The sequence below is a fragment of the Panthera tigris genome, chromosome A1 (assembly GCF_018350195.1).
Source record: "Panthera tigris isolate Pti1 chromosome A1, P.tigris_Pti1_mat1.1, whole genome shotgun sequence".
Taxonomy (NCBI): Eukaryota; Metazoa; Chordata; class Mammalia; order Carnivora; family Felidae; genus Panthera; species Panthera tigris.
In genome coordinates this window covers 162,801,803-162,820,066 of record NC_056660.1, presented here as the reverse complement: position 1 = coordinate 162,820,066, position 18,264 = coordinate 162,801,803, and the positions used below count along the sequence as shown (strand labels likewise).

Below are 18,264 nucleotides of genomic sequence, written 5' to 3'. Positions count from 1 at the left end.
GTAGTTCTCTTACTATTACCCTAGTTTAACAAAAAGTGATGCATGCCACATTTATTTTCATTTACACCCTGAAGGAAAAATATTACTTACTTTCCATCCCAGACATGGTCACCTCTGTGGAAAATCACCAGGTTATTCTTAGGGTCCAGAGCCACCCCAGAGACCTGGCCTGGTAACAGGTATACTCCAGGCCAATCCAGTGATTCTTCGACATGGAAATCTATAAGATAAATACAGACATTTGGTGTAAAAAAGAAAGCTGTATAACCTCATGAAGATGCACAATGGTTATAAGAAACTCATGCAGTAATGTCACTAGATGCAAAGAAAAAAAAAAGTCAAGCCGTGCTCTAAATAAATAAACCACATGCACATGCCGAGTAGCTTCCTGAGCTATGAAATGAAGTGACTGTGAATTTGTTTGGGGACCGTATGCCCTCTTTTCCTCTTGGTAACATGCCTATGAAAACAGCTTGCCCGGAAGTCCTTATAGAACAAATCTGAGACTACTTTCTTCTTGACATGATTATTTAAAAATAGTATGTTTGGGAAATAAGACCACATGGATGGCATCATTTTAATACAGAGATTTTATGTGTGAATCAATAGCAAGCATGGGCAGTAAGCCTGTGTGTGTGTGTGTGTGTGTGTGTGTGTGTGTGTGTGTGTGTGTGATCTGACTCCTGTGTAAATTCTAGATGTTCAATAGACACAAGACCCTATAATAAACCATCGCTAATTATATCGTACAAGGAATCTATATAAGATACCAATCTCATTTCTCTGAATGTGAGGGTTCCTATAGCAATGGGAATGGAGGGACACTCTCTTTCATGGCTTATATTTCACTGTTTCCTGACACAAGAGAAGGGAAACATAACAAACTCTGTGACTCTCAAGTTATTCTGATTTCTAATCAGAGTACCTTTATACTTAGAGAATACCTGCATTTATTTGTGTTAGGCCCTTTTATAAACATGCTTATGAATAAAGAGGTATGATGTATGAAGTAGCTGTACTGACTGAGGATATAAAGTTATGAAGATACTGTGAAATCAACTGTATCAGTTCCATATTTCTTTCCCTCTCGAATACTTCAACAGAGATGCCGAGAGGTAGAAATGCAGCAATTCGAGTCTCGTTTCTCCTTTCCATCCTCTGGAGGATGTGGCAACATGCAGTGAAATCCCTAGAGACAGGCATTAAAGACTGGAGGAAGAAAGGAAAGCACAGGGCTTGTAGGATCAGCTTATGAAAGCTTGAGAGCATGCTGGTGTGAGAATAAACACTTTTGAAGTAATTTTCTCAACTGTACTTAAGGAAATAGTACTGCTTCATTCAAAGTCTTTTTACCTCTGCACATTTAATTTTTTTCTTTAATAAAAATTAAGAAAACAGCGCAACTGAATGCCTAGGTCAGTTCTGCCTACAACTTCTGCAGAAGCATCTTCAAGTATTCGCTAAGTGTATTGTCTATGTAAGGCATTGCTAGATTCTGGGAATAAAACATGGCTTTTGGCCTTGAAGACCTCGTAGAATAAAATGAGAAAAACAGAAACCAAATACTTATGACACACTGTAGTGATGGAACACAGGAGAGGGCCCATAATCCTTCCTGGGGCTTGGCTGGGAGAGGGTAGGGTTAAGGTTAGACCTGGGAGATTTCCCAGAGAAATAAACACTTGTGTATGCACTTAAAGGTAAGTGAGTTCACTGAGTGCAGAAGCAAGCAGAGAATATTTTGGTCAGAAAGATCAAAAGCGAGGATGTTTACAATTGCAGAATGTGTTTCAAGATCTTTAATCTGGAAAGGATACCTCTCTGTGTCCAGGTGGGGCTTAGGAGAGCAAAAGGCGGGATTAACAGACCTGGAGATCTAGTTTAGGCTGGAAAATATATTGTATACCATATGACAGAGTATGGATTTAACAACGAATGAATGTCAGTCTGAGCTGTGGTGTCTTGATCTATACGAAGATTAATTTTGAGGCATGCTGCAAGTATATTATTAGTATCAGTAAAGCACAGAGTTTGGAATAATTTACTTTTGAAATATATTAGGGCCCATGAGAATGTCATTCTCACTCACGTGTTCTGATACGCCTTCTTGAGTTGAAGAGAAGGGGGACAGAGTTACAGCTGGCACGCTTACATTTGCAAACAATTCTGGGCACAGCAGTGGACGTGAATGGGGCTGCTCAGATGAATAACATTCATCATCTATCACGTTTGTCATAATAGGAAAAAAGGATGCAAATTGCTGCTACAGGCGACTGGTAGCCACTGAAGGTTTCTAAGCATGGGGTGGCATGATTAAAACTGTGTTTTTGAAAGTGAAATCTGGAAGCAGTGGTATGAGCATGACAATTAGAGATGTCTAGATAGATCAACAGATGGATAAATCATCCCCCAAAGAAAATGTTTTCAATTATTTTAAAGTTCTCAGGTTGTATATCATTCACTCCCATCTCCGTTACAGCTTGTCCATTTGGTGGTCATTGTTCTATGCTCATTCATCAGCTCCTGAAGAGTCCGGATGGTCTTCAAGGCAACCTTGAACCTCATGATAACACAGATATTTAGCTGCTTTTCATCAGATTCTCAGTGCCCGGAACTACTGCACCCAGATGGAACTTCTTGAGGGCAGGGATCGTGTCGTATTCACTATTTGTTGTAAAGTCTTAACACAGCACCTGGCTGCCTGTTATGGCCTAATAAATACACTAAACAGAATGCTGTGGTCCAGTCTACTTATTTATGTTGTCAACCAGCACTTAAGCACCCTTATAATCTTATATTTCACTTGTACTACCTCTTTTTACCCTCCACACTGCTGAAGACGTTAAGAGACTCAATAAAAATGCTAATTGGCTAATCATTTTTATTAAAGAAAATAAACAGATATGTTTCCTAGAACATTTCTATTCAGTGGTTCATCCAGCAGGTACTGGAAGCTAGGTGCTCATGAAGGTCCAGAGATACTAATTCTGATAAAAAATAGATGCAGCGTCCAAAATAAACAAACCGGGACACATGTGAGTTTCATTAACTATTGGAAATATTGCACAATCAACTTTAAACTGGCTATGAATGACCCCAATTACCAATGACCTTAGATTGGTAAGCACTCAAAACTCTGCTAAAAGCATTGACTGATAGGTTGTTAACAGCTTATTTTGTCACATATGAGAGTCCATTTGGTTGGAAATTTTCAAGAAGGAAAAATAGTGTAAATAGAACATATTATTAAAATGTATAGGTTTGGTGAATTTTCAAAACAGTAAAGGTAATATGTAAGGAAATATATAAGAAGAAATATATACACTGTGAGTACTGAGTCAATGCAAAGGAGAACTACTTTGTGCATCGCAAAATTTTTAGAGAGGTTATATTATTTAAAATTTCATTTAAAAATACCATCACACGCTTTTAAGATTACCAACCCAAGACCTCAACATTCTTAGGATCTAGGTCTCCAGGTTAAATAGAAATTGTAAAATAGTTACAGAAAAACTGAGTTCATGTCTCCTCTGTGAACATTAGCTCAGTTAATTGATGTTTTTGCTTCCAGTGTCACCATCTTTTTCATTATTAGGTGGTTAAAAGCGGTTCCCTTTAAGATTAGATGATCAAGATTCAAAGCAGTCTTTTAGGACTAGTGGTCTAGGTATATGGATGGAGTCAATAACATGTTTCTCCAATCCCTGCCTGTTGCTACATGAGAGTCAAAGAATGTCAGAACAGTACTGGGTCATCCCAGGTCGTTTTCTCACTTCACAGGAAAGGAACTGTGGGCTTGGGCCAGACTTCAGTTGTCAATGTCAAGATTGATTATTTTCTAGACCCCAATTAAGAAATATTTCAAATCCTTATTAAAGAAATTACATGATAAAATATATTTGGGTTCTAACTTAAACCTAACTTTTTCAATCATGGAGAAGTTAAAAATTAAGAATTCATATTTTTCTTAGCTTTCATTTAAGAGGCGATTCAGTATGTGACTAATGTTGTAGCCTTTCAGTTTTAATTTGAATATTAATACAAATTTCTTACGCATGACATCTGGCAAGCCATTCCCAACTCTGTCAGCTGCTCTAAATTCAGATGTCAAATAATAGGATTTTTTCAGAGGAATTCTTGCACTCATTATAAAGGTCAATGTGCAGCCTCATATTCTATATATTTAGGAAAAAAATTAACGACCTTCAGAAAAAAAATAAACATTACTATTAAAATTATATCAATAAATCACTAAGAATTAATGAATTATACCTTTCCAAGAAAGAGATTAATGTAGTGATCAATGCTACTTTCATATGAAATTATTAATATGCATTTAAAAGGGCATTCATTTATCTGTGTTACAGAAGAAATGACAGAATTAAGTTAAGAGAAAATCTAATTTTAAACCCAGAGCTGTGACTTCAGTGTTACGTAATTAAAAGATTAGTTTTAGTGAAATCACTAGATGACTTCAACAAGAACAAAATGTAATGGCTGCTTTTTCTACACTTGGGAATTCATCTAGTGAGGAAAGGTGACTTATTTTGGGCAGAGACTGTTACTCATCAGAAGTGTCGGCCATAGCGATGATTAACTGAAATCAGATGAGAAATGTTTATAACCAAGTCAGAAAGAAAACAAGGATTAAATTACAGTGTTTCATTTAATGAGGATGAAGTGAGGAAGAGAATTTAGACATAGGGGCCAAAAGCATTAGCAGAATTTCTTTTCTTTTTAAAATTTAATTGCAAATGAGATCTTCGACTTGGTCAAAATGTTTGGATGCTGACTGAGAAAGTATGATCAAAAGTAATCTACACCAAGAGTTACTGCAAGTGTAGATGAGATGACGGGATGATTGGAAAAAAACCTGTCATCATGCTTCCCTCCTGCATGCCTGCCTTCCTATCTCTCTCTCTCTCTCTCTCTTATCTATCTATCTATCTATCTATCTATCTATCTATCTATCTATCATTTTATATTATTGTGAGGCAGAATAACAAAGTGATTAAAACCAAGACTTGAGCAAATCTTGGTTCCTTCAGCTATGGCACTTTAGGCACATGACTTAACCTTTCTGTGCCTGTTTCTTCCTCTCTAAAAGGGTTTATAAATAGGGTTGTTATGGGGATTAAATAAGTTAATGCACCTAAAACACTTAGCCTGGCTCACAGTGAGGGCTATGTATATGTTTGTCTTTATTAGTCTCCTTCCCTCCAGGGATGAAATTGCAGCCAACTGAATGCCTTATTTTACCTGGTAATTCTATAAGATGTGAACCTAGAGGTAAGCATATGACTGAAATATAGACTCTGAGTTGATTAAGAGTCTGTGAATACTTTGATAAGCATCACACACATGCAGATATTATTTTCTGTTCACAGGTATACAATACATGCTGAACCAGGCTTCCATATGCTAGCAATAGCATTCCAATCAAATCTGCCACTGAGAATATAGTTTTAAATTCATTTTTCAGTGAGTGTGGTTTCCAGAAGGCCACTAGAATAAAGACTAGGATTTTGTTCCTATCCTACGAATATTGTCTCAATATAAATATCAAATTAACGGTAAAAAAACAAATGATGTTAGGTGTAAAAAAGAGTGTATTTGCTTCTCAGTTTACCTAGTCGAATATTTCCACACTGTACATCATGTATCACAGGAAAACGTCAAGGCAGGTCAATGTAAGTGATCAGAGATTTGAGAGCCACACACTGCCATTACGACAGAACACTGCCAAGTCATTTTCTGAATTTATCAAATTAGAGTGCCAAATTTTACAGCTTTCCTACACTTTCCAAGAAAATTCTCTCATGGGTGCTGCTTAAGTTATAGTAATTAACATTTACTCCTATTGCTTTGGTGTTTAAAATTTTGAAATCCTAATCTGACATGATGTTAACGGTGGCAATTATAATCATATGTATTGTTAATGTATTACATTTATTTAATACTTTGTGTGTGCCAGAAACTGTTCAAAGCCCTTTCCATGCATTACCTGGAATACATGGAAGTATTATTTGACCCTCACTAAAACCCTATGAGGACTGTACTGTAATCATCCTCATTTTTATAGATGAGAAAACTAAAGCCCAGAGAATTTCTTTTCTAATTTTTCCTACGGACCACATAATAAGTGGTGTAGTTAGGATTCAAAGCCAGGAAGTCAGGCTCCAGAGTCTGAAGTGATCCACAGCATACAACCTGTGTGGAATGGTTTTCAGATTTTATTTTGGCCAAATGCAGAACTGTTCTGGGGTGAGCTGAATCGTGTGCGCGCAGTGCACGCATGTGTGTGTTGTATGCATGCATGTGTGTACGTTGTGTGGAGATTGCAGCTATAGCTTCCTATGTGAGGCACGTCCTTTCCAACAATAGCTGCAAAACCTCTGTGCTAGTCTAGCTACACCTGTCCGGGAAATTTCCCTGTTTCTAATGTTGTTCTCACAACTATTGGGACAAGAGTTTTCAGAACAGACTCACCACAGGTCATGAAGACAAGACTTAGAAAGAGGTGCTAGTTGTGGATATTTGCGCTCTTAGAGACACGCTGAAGACACAATACTTAACCATCTTGTTCTCGGGAATGCTAAAGGCTTCATAGCAAAGATGGAAGATGTCATTCTGGTTGTGCTCTTCATGCAGCTGTGTCCAATGATGCTCATCCCATTATGAGGTGGGGATTCAAGTTTAAAGGCAGCTGCCAAGGTATGGAACTAAGCGGAATTCAGACAAATCTAAAAGTCCACAAAATGGTGTTTTTGAAACCATGAGGTAGTTCTGGGCCTACCACATATAGTCACATCCAGATTTTTGAGCCGATCCAATAATTTCACCTGTGACCTCTCAAATCAGCTGGATGGGATACATTACTGTATTGTAGTTCCAAAGTATGGTCCAGTCAATGAAATCCAAAGTGCTGTGGCATAAAATGCTCCTGTATTGGATTGTGCTAGTGCCATGAACTGTGGACATTAGAACAGAGTCCTAAGTGGAAGCCTCCAGCTTGTCAGCAGTTATGGCCCAGAGCTCCAGAGAGGCATATCTGAACTGGGCGAACAAGTTAGCTCAGTGTTTTGAGCAAAACTGTAATGAAGTGTAAAGAACTAGGAAGTGTACATTCTAGTTTTAAATTCAGTTATAAAGTCCAAGTTTTAAATTCAGACTCTGTGACCTCACTGAAATGGGTTAACTTCTCTAGGCTTCAGTTTCTTCATTTAAAAATTAAAATAGGTCTCAAAGGCATCTGAAATGAGTAGGAGCTATAACATTAAGCAACACCATAGCCTCGCATTTTTGTTTGAGTAATAATCTCATATGATAAACTACCTTCTTCTTTGAAGGTAATATAATTCCTTACAGCAAATTAGGCATTTAGGGAGACAGTTAGTTCCTCCAGACTATTACAGGGTCCCCTTCTCAGCTTTGTCTGAAGTAAAGAAAAGGCTATGAGAACAACAATGGGAGATTATCCATCAAATTTATCCCCCTTGCTCATACCCTGGGAAATATACATGAATTAGACTGCTAATGTATTTTACCAGGGTGTTACATGCTAATAATGCCTACTTTCTTTTTTTGCAAATGGAAGTTTCCTGAGGATAGGGCATTCTCTGGCTTACACAAAGGAATGAAACATTTTCAATTAAGGTTAGGTTTTATATTGTGCTATGGTAAACAGTGACAGAAGGGTGAAAAGAAAAAGACTTTCAGAAATAGCTTACCTAAATATGAATTTTGCTATTTTACATTTAACGTTTAAAAGGTTTTTGAATCAGAGTAGTGAAATAACACTAAAATAAATCATTGCAGAAAGGAAACACAGGCACATTTTCTTTCTATAATGAGGATTTGTGCTGTATGTTTCTATGACTCATCATTTTATTTAATTCAGTGACGTTTACCCACATATTTTAAATGAAAGGAAATTTCCTGACCCAGATCCTGAAGCAACATTTTACTCCTGGACACTGCCATTTTGACCACCCTATAAGGTATGAGATCTGGCAAGTAAATGTATTTGGGGTATTTTAAATATTTCTTTCTTAGAAAAGCTAACTAGGTTTTAGGAATACAATGCCTTAAGTCAAACTATGATTTTTACATGCATACTTATGATACCTATAGGTAAATTATAAGAACCACAATATTATTTCAAATCCAGGGTAACAAAGAGAAGTCATGGGATAAAATATATTGCAACTCTAACATTTCGCACTTGAATGGAATTGTACTCTTGCCAAAGAAGCCCTTCTGCCTTTTATATTTTCATGTCGTATGGGTTACCATTTGCTGTCCTTAATATAGAGGTTCAGAAAGACACTCAAGTCTGTCTATGAAATGGATAGGGACGTGATAAACTGCAGATTTTCTAGGCACCACCCTTGGAAATGTCAATTCAGTTGTTCTTAGGTAGTATTCAGGAGTCTAGATTTTTCATAAGCACCTTAGGTGAGGTGATTCTAATGCAGTGGAGTTTAGGAAACCCTCTTGAGAAATAGTTTCATTAGATAAATTTAGGAGTTAGAGCAGGGCTGACTCTGTTTAAGTATGAAGATGTAAAAAACTGAGTCCCAGTACACCCCATAGAAAGTATTAGACCAGACCCAATGGACAGTGCTTGAAACTTCTGTGTGAGCAAAAGGCACCACATGCTTTTTTTCAATTATAAATAAAAATCAGCTGGGTGTTGAATAATTTATGGCTTACTGCAAAGCTGTATTTGAAAACACCAAGCTGGCAGCCTGAGCCATTCCAGCCCACGCATGGACAGCTGCCATGCACCCATATCTGTTACTTTTTTTGGAGATTATCTCCACATGCTGTATTATCTGGCTTTCCACATTAGCAAGTAACATGAAACACAATCAATATGAAAGAGGCCACAATACAATTAAAGACAAAGATGAGGCATCCATAGCTTGCTGGTACAGAAACCTGAAGGGAATAAGGTATTGTCCTCTAATTATGGAAGCCATAACCAGAGGAATCCTGGTTAGAAATAAAGATAAATCTGATAGTTTCTGAGTTGCTGGAGGTCCCCTCAGGAAAGAAAAAAAAAAAAAAAAACTAAACTAAATTTTCAATTAAGATAGTAATTGATAATGGAACTTAAGAAACAAAATCATAAAAATGGTTATATTTTACAAGTCAGTTGGAAAAGAATGCTGGGAAATAGAAGATTCCTTTGAGAGGACCTTAATTACCTTAAAGAAGGTAGCATATAAGCATTTCATACACTGAGACTTTACAGATCAGGTGTTGAATTTTCAGCTTCTTTCCATTGAGCAAAATAGAGAATACTGATTTGGTAAGAATTTGTTATGCTGAATTTCACGTGCCACTCTCCGAACACGATCTAGGTATTTTTGGTCCCGGTAATTCTGGCTCATCAACTGAACAGAAGCTGAATTTATGAAGTATTGGACCAAAACAAAAATAAAACCTCAAACAAAGGTGGTATCTGATAACCCAAATCATAGTAATGTTTTTTTCTCATGAGTTTTTTTTTTTTATCGATAAGTATTTTCACCCATTCATTTTTATTCCCTTCAGATTTTGCTAATGTGGATTGTAGCATTTCATAGTTTGTTCTTTAAAAGAAGCCCTAAACGCACCTCCTGTGTGTTCGGGTTCCCAGGTGCCTTCACCAGGTAGGGGCTGCTGTAATGACAAAACTCTGCTTTCTGCTGGCCTCAAAGTAGACTCTAGTCTGTGGAATTTGTGAATTCTGTCTCTGACAAGAATAGCATTGCCCCTCTCCTCGTGCTCTGCACTCTCTCTGGCATCAGATCGACCAAGATCCTTCTTTTGGACTACATTTGCAATCTCAGCTACCAGGTCTGACTCTGATTCTGCCTTTTCTGTAGGATTATATTTATGCACATGAACAACATCTTCCCTTTCTCCTAGCAGCTTGGAAAGTAGTGAATAGAAATCACCTGTGGAAAAAAGAGAAGAGAGAAGGGGTGGAGGGTTGATAAGATTGCAAAATTTACAAAATTTTGTGCCTTAAAAATACCATCGCCTGATTTGTCATAATAAGTGAGAGAGAAGGTTGCTCTCAGATGTTTAAGCATCAGGGGAAAAAGGATGATTTTCCAGAACAATGAAAAAAATAATAGGCTTCACATTTCATTTTATATACCACCTATGTCCTTCTATTATCTCAGGAGCCAATAACACCAGATAACCTCTATTTGCATATTAGTGGAAACAAAACGATGTGCATGTGATTGCACGGCATGTTTCAGTAAATGGTTTTCACAGTAGAGTCGGGTTGATTTGGAAGTTACAGTTCATCAGATTTCTAAAAGTATGATCAACAGCTACATCAGAAAAGAGCTACCTTCAAGGAAAACCCTTTGAAGTTGTCTTTAAAAGCCTATTAAAGTATAATGCACAAGAAATTAAAGGTATATTTTTTCAGCATATGCTATAAAACACAAGAAACGTAACAGATATGCATCTCTTTGGCAAGCAAAAAACCCATGTTTTGTTATTATTATTTTGTTAGCAGTGCTACTGTGTGTAGCTCCAGTTGTTCATTTTAGACAAGAAATGAACAAGTTCCAGAAAAATAATTTTGTGAAAAAAGAATACCTCAAATCAGTTTCAAACAAGAGATTTTAACAAACTAATATCATCGGAATGGTTCATCACGATGTATTTCATGCCTTTCTGTACTAAAAAGTAAACTTGGATGTGATCATCCATTATCACGAAGACAGTATTATTTATAAAACATTATGAGAGATATAAAATATGACTATGGAAAGTTCACAAAGCATTTTAATCCTTATCATTTACATCTATGGCTTTAAATCCATTTACATCAACTATGTGAATCGGAAACATGTCTACGTTCTTGATAGAAACAAATCTGCTCTTCTAAGCCAAACCCCAAGGTTGAACAAACACTCAGTTCTTTTCCCTCACCCTATTCTAAGGGCTGCTAATGAAATTAGTTATGACCGTGGAGTCTTACTACTTAAGTTTTAATTACATTTACAGCATGATCAGTTAACATTTACAAAATCTTTTTTATGACCAGTAGGAAATGAAAATGATAACCGGTTTTGCTATGATGCGTTCCACCAAAGAATATATTATTAAAAAATTGGTGTAAGGGGAAATGAAGTCTTTCCAAAATGATGCTAAGAGATCCTGTCATGTTTACAAATAGTCTTGGCTTAATGACTCAAAGCTTTCAATTCTTTCCCATGAAAGAGGCTTATCCCAGGTGAAATCTTCAATCAAAAAATAATTACCAAGTAATAGGGCCAATCTCAGGAAAATGAACAAAGCAAATTACAACTCAACCAAATCTGTTAGGCCACAGTGGCATTTTCCCTCACAGGGAAGAAATTAATTCATTACTGTTAAATTCACCTGCCCTCAAACTAAATACAAATAGTTTAATGTGCTGTTGTGCAATGAAACATTTACATGGAAAATAAAACACAAGATTATTTCAGGAATGAGTAAAAACCAGAATTTTAAAACTTGAATCCGGGGCGCCTGGGTGGCTCAGTCGGTTGAGCGGCCGACTTCGGCTCAGGTCATGATCTCGCGGTCCGTGAGTTCGAGCCCCGCGTCGGGCTCTGTGCTGACCGCTCAGAGCCTGGAGCCTGCTTCAGATTCTGTATCTCCCTCTCTCTGACCCTCCCCCGTTCATGCTCTGTCTCTCTCTGTCTCAAAAATAAATAAACGTTAAAAAAAAATTAAAACTTGAATCCATGTCATTAGTCTAATATTGATGGAGGAACACAGACTTGCAACTATGCATGGTTCTTCAGGTTTGTCAGTAAAAATCTAAAAGCTGTGATAAAATATGAAATGCACAGCACTCCAGTTCCTTTGAAATTGTCATTTACAGTTATCATTGGGTGAGGAAAGTAAACCTTTAGCAATGTATTAGGCTTCGCTGCATACAGATTGCACTGGCCTTATGAAATGAAATTTAGGGCTGCATCTCATTTATAGAGATGACATGTGAGAGAGAGAGAGAGAGAGACCACTAGATGGCTATCTCTTACACTCTTACACACAAACTAGAGAGTTTTTCTTTCGCTTCTGGGGTATTGGAAATATGGAATCCTGAGATGTTAAATATTTTTCTGTGCCAGGTATATCTAACCTTGAGTGCAGTGGATGGAGTAGAAAACTAATGGAGCAAGTTGTGGGGTCTCTACCCCAATCTCATTTCTCAATATTCCTTTCTTTCTCCTCAGTTTATGTTACACACGTATTGGACTTCCCCTTCCTTCAATGTCACTCTACAATGTTGTTTCTTCTTCCTGGGACAATTGCTCCCCAGTAACCAACTAGCTCCTAAGCCTTCAGATCCTACTGAGGTGTTACTTATATCCAAGAAGCCTTCCTTGACTATCAAATTAGGGGTCTTAGCTATGTGCACATATGGCCCACAGGTCTTTCACTGTATTGTTACTGCCCAGTGTCTGGGGTATACTGCACACTCTTCTTTGAATCCAACCCTGACGCTTAGTAGCTATTTTGTGCCTTAACATTATATAGACAATGACCACTACCTTTAAGAATTCTTTGGTGGATTTAAAGAAGTTAATGTACAAGGCCCAGTTCCACGTATATCATAAAGGAGGTATCACTAAATTATAGCTAATTACCAGCAAAAAAGACATAAATTCCAGTTGTAACATGCACATGCATCTGTTTCCAGCTATTGTTTACCTAAACTTAAAAAAAAAAAATCAGTTCTTATCTCATATACAGGTATTGGGATTTTCCTAACAGAAAAAAAAAAAGGTTTCTTTAACTTTACAGCCCTATATTTTCTCAAGTCACTATGGCTGTTGTAGTGATTTGCGTCCTCGCTTTGCCAAAGTAAATTGTACTTGCGCTTTCTCTCTTTTTTCTTAAGTCTATTTTTGGAGAAAGAACTATCCCTACTCCAGTGTTCTGGATGCCAGCCCTCTCACTACCTTCTGGAGCCTTTCCTATTTGCTTCCTTTTCTTTTCCTAATTCAGCCTCTTTGCCAAAGACTTGACTCAGGATAAAAGCACACTCAGCCTGCATTTATCTTGAGTGGGTCATGGAAGCAAGGGAGACCCTCCTCTGACACAGTCTATCTTTCAGACTTTTCTGCCTTCCCTTTTCCAAGTTCCAACATGGCCTAACAGTGCTTTCTGTGATAATGGAAATACCCTGTTCCTGTGCTGCCCAACATGACGCCACTAGACATGTGGGGCTACTGAGAACTTGTAATGTGGCTAATGTGATTGAGGAGTTTAGTTTTTAATTTTACTTTTAATTAATTTATACCCCAATTTAAATAACCACATGTGGCTAGCGCCTACCATATTGGACCGTGCAAGGCTACTTCATCCTTGCTCACAACATCCTCTCTCCTTCCCAAGCCAAAGGCATCTGATTCCACTTCTTCATTCATCCCTGTATGACTTCCACATGAGTTGCTCAAGAGCTCTTAGTTGCCACAGCCATCTTAACCTATCAGCGGCATGCAGCACTGCTGAAAAGTCCCTTCAGAAACTCTCTGCTTATAACATTGTTCTTTCTAGATCTCCTCTACCTGTCACCTTTGCTTTCTCATATTCCTCTCCCCAACATATGAAAATGTTGTTTTCTGAGGTCTGTCCCTGGCATCCTTTCTCTCCGCTGGCTAAGGCCTCTTCCTGCTGAGAAATATCAGCCATTCACAAGGCTTAAGTTGCTGCCTCCAGACAAATGACCCTCATATCTGGAGCTCTCCTAATACCAAATTGATTTATAAAACCACCCTGTGGAAATTTCCACCTAGACGTCTGTTTCATAGGAATTTTGAACTCAACCTGTCCTAAACTGAGCTCTTAATCTCCTCCCCATACTTTATCTTTTTATAGTATCTGTCTTGATGATGAAGCATGTTTTGGGTCCATCAATCCAGAAAACTGGATTCATCCCTCTCTCACCAGTGAATCAACTGATTCATCAATGCTGATATGTCAACATCATTTTTTCCCTCCCTACCACCAGGACTCATTTGGGATTCTTATCATCTGATTGGCGTGCTTAAAGACTCTTCCCCTCCTTCCTCAGAATGGATTTTCATCCCTGCCTTCAACGTCAAAATCTGTCTGTAATGGTATAAAGCTGTTCTACCTCTGTGGAACTGACTTCTGATTCATGGTTGCCTGCTTCCCTGGACAGTCCTTGCTTATGCCCCACCTTTTTCTCGGCTCTGTCAATCTATATACTTCTCAGGGGTACTCTCTAATTTTATTCTGGCTCCCACTGCTAAGATGACCATATAATTTCTTTCCCAAACTGGGACATATTTGAGAAGAAAAAGGGTAATGGTAAAATTTATACTAGGTATAAAATGGGACAATTCTGGCAAAACTGGGATGTACAGTTACCCTACCTATTGTTGACAGAGATAAGAGGATAAACAAGTACTTTATAAACTGCACATGACAATAGTAATAGCTAAAATTTTTTGTGAGCTTTGCATTACCTAGTTGCTTTGCTGAGTTGCTGTATATGATTTAACACATTTCATCTCTACAAAATACTTACTGTCTTCAGTTGAGATGAGGAAATCAATGGTACAGTACAAACCTGCACATCTGGTAGGAAGGTGAACTGGGATTTGAAGGAGCAACCTGTATTAAGGGCACACCTTCTAACTGATGACTATACTGGATCCAGGTTCCACTTTTTTTTTTTTTCCCTATAGTGGCTAATAAACTCCTGTGAATTTACCTCAGACCTGTCAATCTTACTATATTTGTTTTTCTATTTAAATGAACTGTCTTCTGAGCTTTGTGCCAGGTGTGCTCTTTAACTGAACAAGTTTCTTTTTGTCCTTTGCTGGCCTGCCTTCTCCACATCATAACATAAGATGCTTGTAAACTAGTTAATACCTCCATACCATAGTGATTTGACAAAGCTGGCCTAAAGAATAATGACTGGCTACCTTTGGTTTGAAAAAGTAGGAGCGTTTTCTGTTCTCTTCAATAGTTTTCACTTCCCACTTCTAATATACCTTATGTGTAGTATGATCAAACTCTCTAAGATTTTCTTAAAAAAATGGTACATTTAAATTATCTGAGAAGGGACAAGTGGCAAGGGATAAATGTGATTTTTTATGGAAACATTAAAAATCTCTCATTTCTTACACATTGTCGTATTTCCAGTGATTAGTACTATTCCTATCACAGCAGCTACCCAGTAAATTATTATGGGATGAATAATAATTTGTCAAAAATGTCACCCTTTGCCTCTGCATCAGTAGAAATAAAAATATTTCTTTGATGATTTTAGGCTGCAGTGAGTCCATTTATTTTTTTCTCACTCAAGCTTTGATTCTTATAGAATGCACAAATGTTCTAGTTCTTTTATGTCATTTGGCTGAGTGGGTCTGGATTTGGAAAACATAACTGTGCTAGCAGCTAATGTGCCAGGAAAAAGTACACAGCACAGTAGAAGAAAATCTAAAACACTACCAATTAAACTCCCAATGTGTTAAGTTGTATGCTTGCATTAACTACTTCATGACTCAGTGGGCCTTTTTTCTTTAGTAGGGACCATTCGCATTCCCTGCCATCAACATGAAAATTTTTCTGGCTTACCTTCAGGAATATAGTGAGATCAAACTGAAATAAAAACATACATTGAAAAATTGCCCCATGAGTTTTTTTTTTAATAAAATGCTTTAAAATTATTGGAAAAAAAAATAAGTATCTCTACTTTTAGACAGTGTAAAAAATCTTTAAGAATATATTTTTTTAAAGCTTATTTATTTATTTTTGAGAAAGAATCCCAAGCAGGCTCCAAAGTGCTGTCGGCACAGAGCCCAACGTGGGACTTGATCTCTTGACGTGAGATCATGACCTGAGTGGAAATCGAGAGTCAGCCACCCAGGCACTCCTAGACAGCGAAAAATCTTAATTGTGGAGGCATTTAAAAAAATAATCAGAAACATCGTGGTAATCTTCAGACTATGAAGTCCTATTTCCCACACATACCACTAGTACTTCATTACCCAAACCAAATAACGCTCGTTATTGCTCTGTCATTTCTATGGTACATGGAAAGTAAATAGGATGTTCATCAGCGTTTAACCCCTGACAAAATATGCCAAGTAACTAAGCTAGTGAGATTGCAATGTGCAATGTAACTGATTAATGACAGAGATATGAGGAATGGAGAAATAAAAGCATTTCTTTTCAGATTTTAGTATTTTTGGTTTGTAACTCAGTCATAGTTGATTTTCCTTTCTGGTTAGTTGATTTGGTTTATTCAGCACTTACTTAACACTAACATTTATCCCACTAGCCTTAGAGAAATAAAGCATGATCATGATGACAGCTCAAGGATCTCAAAAGAAGTGAACTTTATTATTTTTTCCTCCTACTGAATTGAACAATCAGAAATGAGCTTCTCCCTGCACCTTTTCCTAAGAAAATGAGACAAATATAAAAAAGGAGAAGTTAGCAGATGATGGCTTCTGCAACTACCATGCACACAGATCTGTATCAGAAAGCACAACTGTGTGATAAATGATCATTCTCATCTGCCTATTCTGCTATTAGGAAACCAATTCAAAACAGCATCCACTCAGCTTCCCAGAGCCTTGGGGGGTATTTAGAATTGCGTTTGATAGATGAGTTCAATATGTAAAGACTTGTGAGCTGCTCATAAATCATAACAAACCGATAAATTTTTAGCGAATAGGAATACAAACAAGAATTATAACTTCTTTCAAACAGCAAAGTGGCAATGAGGGCGCTTAGAATTAGCCAAGAAGATGCTACTAAAACCATTTGGACTTTATTAAGGGATGAATGAAGTATTCTATTTTGAATAAAGCAAAGAAATACAAATTGTGTGATTAAGCCCGGACTTTGCTCCACTCCTCTATAAATGGTTTACCAACTGTCACCTTAACAAGCTTTTGCAGTAGACTATTGTCTTTTAAACTTGAAACCTTGTTTCCTTGATTCTGCTTATTTGATAAAACATGCCAATGGTAATTCATTTTTGTTAGCATAAAACCAGGGTGAAATTATCCTGTTTCACAGAAGGTGTCTGAAGACCTTTAACTATCTGGGGTCATGGAGTGTTTTCCCTCTACAAATTGTATTTTTGTCATATTCTCCCTGCCTTGGGAATATAGTCACTCATGCTGACCTTTGAGTAGAAAGATTGATTATATGAGGGCACAAAGACTACAATGAGAAGAGTTTGGAGAAAACCGAGTAAAACATGTTAAAAGGCCCTTTCTGCAGCAAAAGCAATGCTGTCTAGAGCATAATGTATAATAACAAGGACAACTGGCATTGTAGATTTTGACTTTCAATTCTGCCATGATTTTTTTTTAAGACATCAAATCTTCACAATACAACTAACACTGAATTTCAATGTTCAGAATTTCATTGCAGAATGCAGAATTCAATGCAGAATTTCAATACTGCACCTTATACTTTGAATTATAAAGGAGAGAAACACTCAAAATCAGCACTCCTAATAGTAGTTGCATTGATGCTTGCTTGAAGCTGGTAAGCTTCCTTGTTTCAGCCCAAGCTCCTCACCCAAACAATGTTGAAAGAAAGCTCAGGTTGTACCACAGGTAGAGCGAACGTATATGAGAAGTCATACGCATAAGAAATATAGAGAAATTACAAAACACACTTTACTTTCCTAAAAGTGCCAACCATAAGATATAAGTAAAGGATATGTTCATGTGTCTGCTCTGGGAAACCTCAACACCACCCTTTCATTCTGAAGTCTCCTGGGATTCATTTTCTCCACTCAGAATCAATGTCTAATTGAGTCGTACTGTTTAGCTGACTGTACTTATTACAGATATAGGTGATTCCTCACTTACAGTGTTTTCAAAGGACAGTAACATTTCAGTTCATTTTGAATACCTATTAGTGTTTTTCTGCTTGGAGGCAGACACAATCAACTCATTAACAGATTAACTCACCTACAGGCAAACAGGCTATTTTCAAAGCAGTATAGGTAGGAATATACACATACTATGCAGGCATTAAAAATCATGCTTGCTAGTGATTTCTGTAGTTGGAAGAAATATTCAAGATACAATATTTTAAAAAAAGGAGACAAAACTGTGCATATATGATCTAAACATTATTAAAATAATGTATATATAATATATATTTCACACAAAGATGTCCATATAATCCATATTTCTGGGAATAATGGATGATTTTTATTTGATTCTTTATACTTTTCCTTAAATTCCATATTTT

The 18,264-nt window shown here is 37.1% G+C and overlaps 2 protein-coding genes across 25 annotated transcripts in view; one reads left to right on the top strand and one right to left on the bottom strand.

Moving 5' to 3' along the window:
* GIN1 (gypsy retrotransposon integrase 1) overlaps positions 1-2,733 on the top strand; it is a 78,866-nt gene extending 76,133 nt beyond the window's left edge. For 9 of the 12 annotated variants that reach the window (XR_006219449.1, XR_006219441.1, XR_006219433.1 and 6 more), the window contains one exon: positions 2,480-2,733. The gene's annotated coding sequence lies outside the window, so the exon portion shown is untranslated. The remainder of the gene's footprint in view (positions 1-2,479) is intronic. The other 3 variants (XR_006219445.1, XR_006219437.1, XR_006219438.1) reach the window with 1 other exon arrangement.
* Positions 1-18,264, bottom strand: part of PAM (peptidylglycine alpha-amidating monooxygenase) — a 274,684-nt gene that overhangs the window by 33,604 nt on the left and 222,816 nt on the right. For 7 of the 13 annotated variants that reach the window (XM_042990810.1, XM_042990811.1, XM_007074957.2 and 4 more), the window contains 2 exons: positions 9,624-9,947; positions 91-220 (listed from right to left, as the gene is read on the bottom strand). In XM_042990810.1, the coding sequence (XP_042846744.1) occupies positions 91-220; positions 9,624-9,947 (454 nt within the window). The remainder of the gene's footprint in view (positions 1-90; positions 221-9,623; positions 9,948-18,264) is intronic. The other 6 variants (XM_042990833.1, XM_007074964.2, XM_007074967.2 and 3 more) reach the window with 1 other exon arrangement.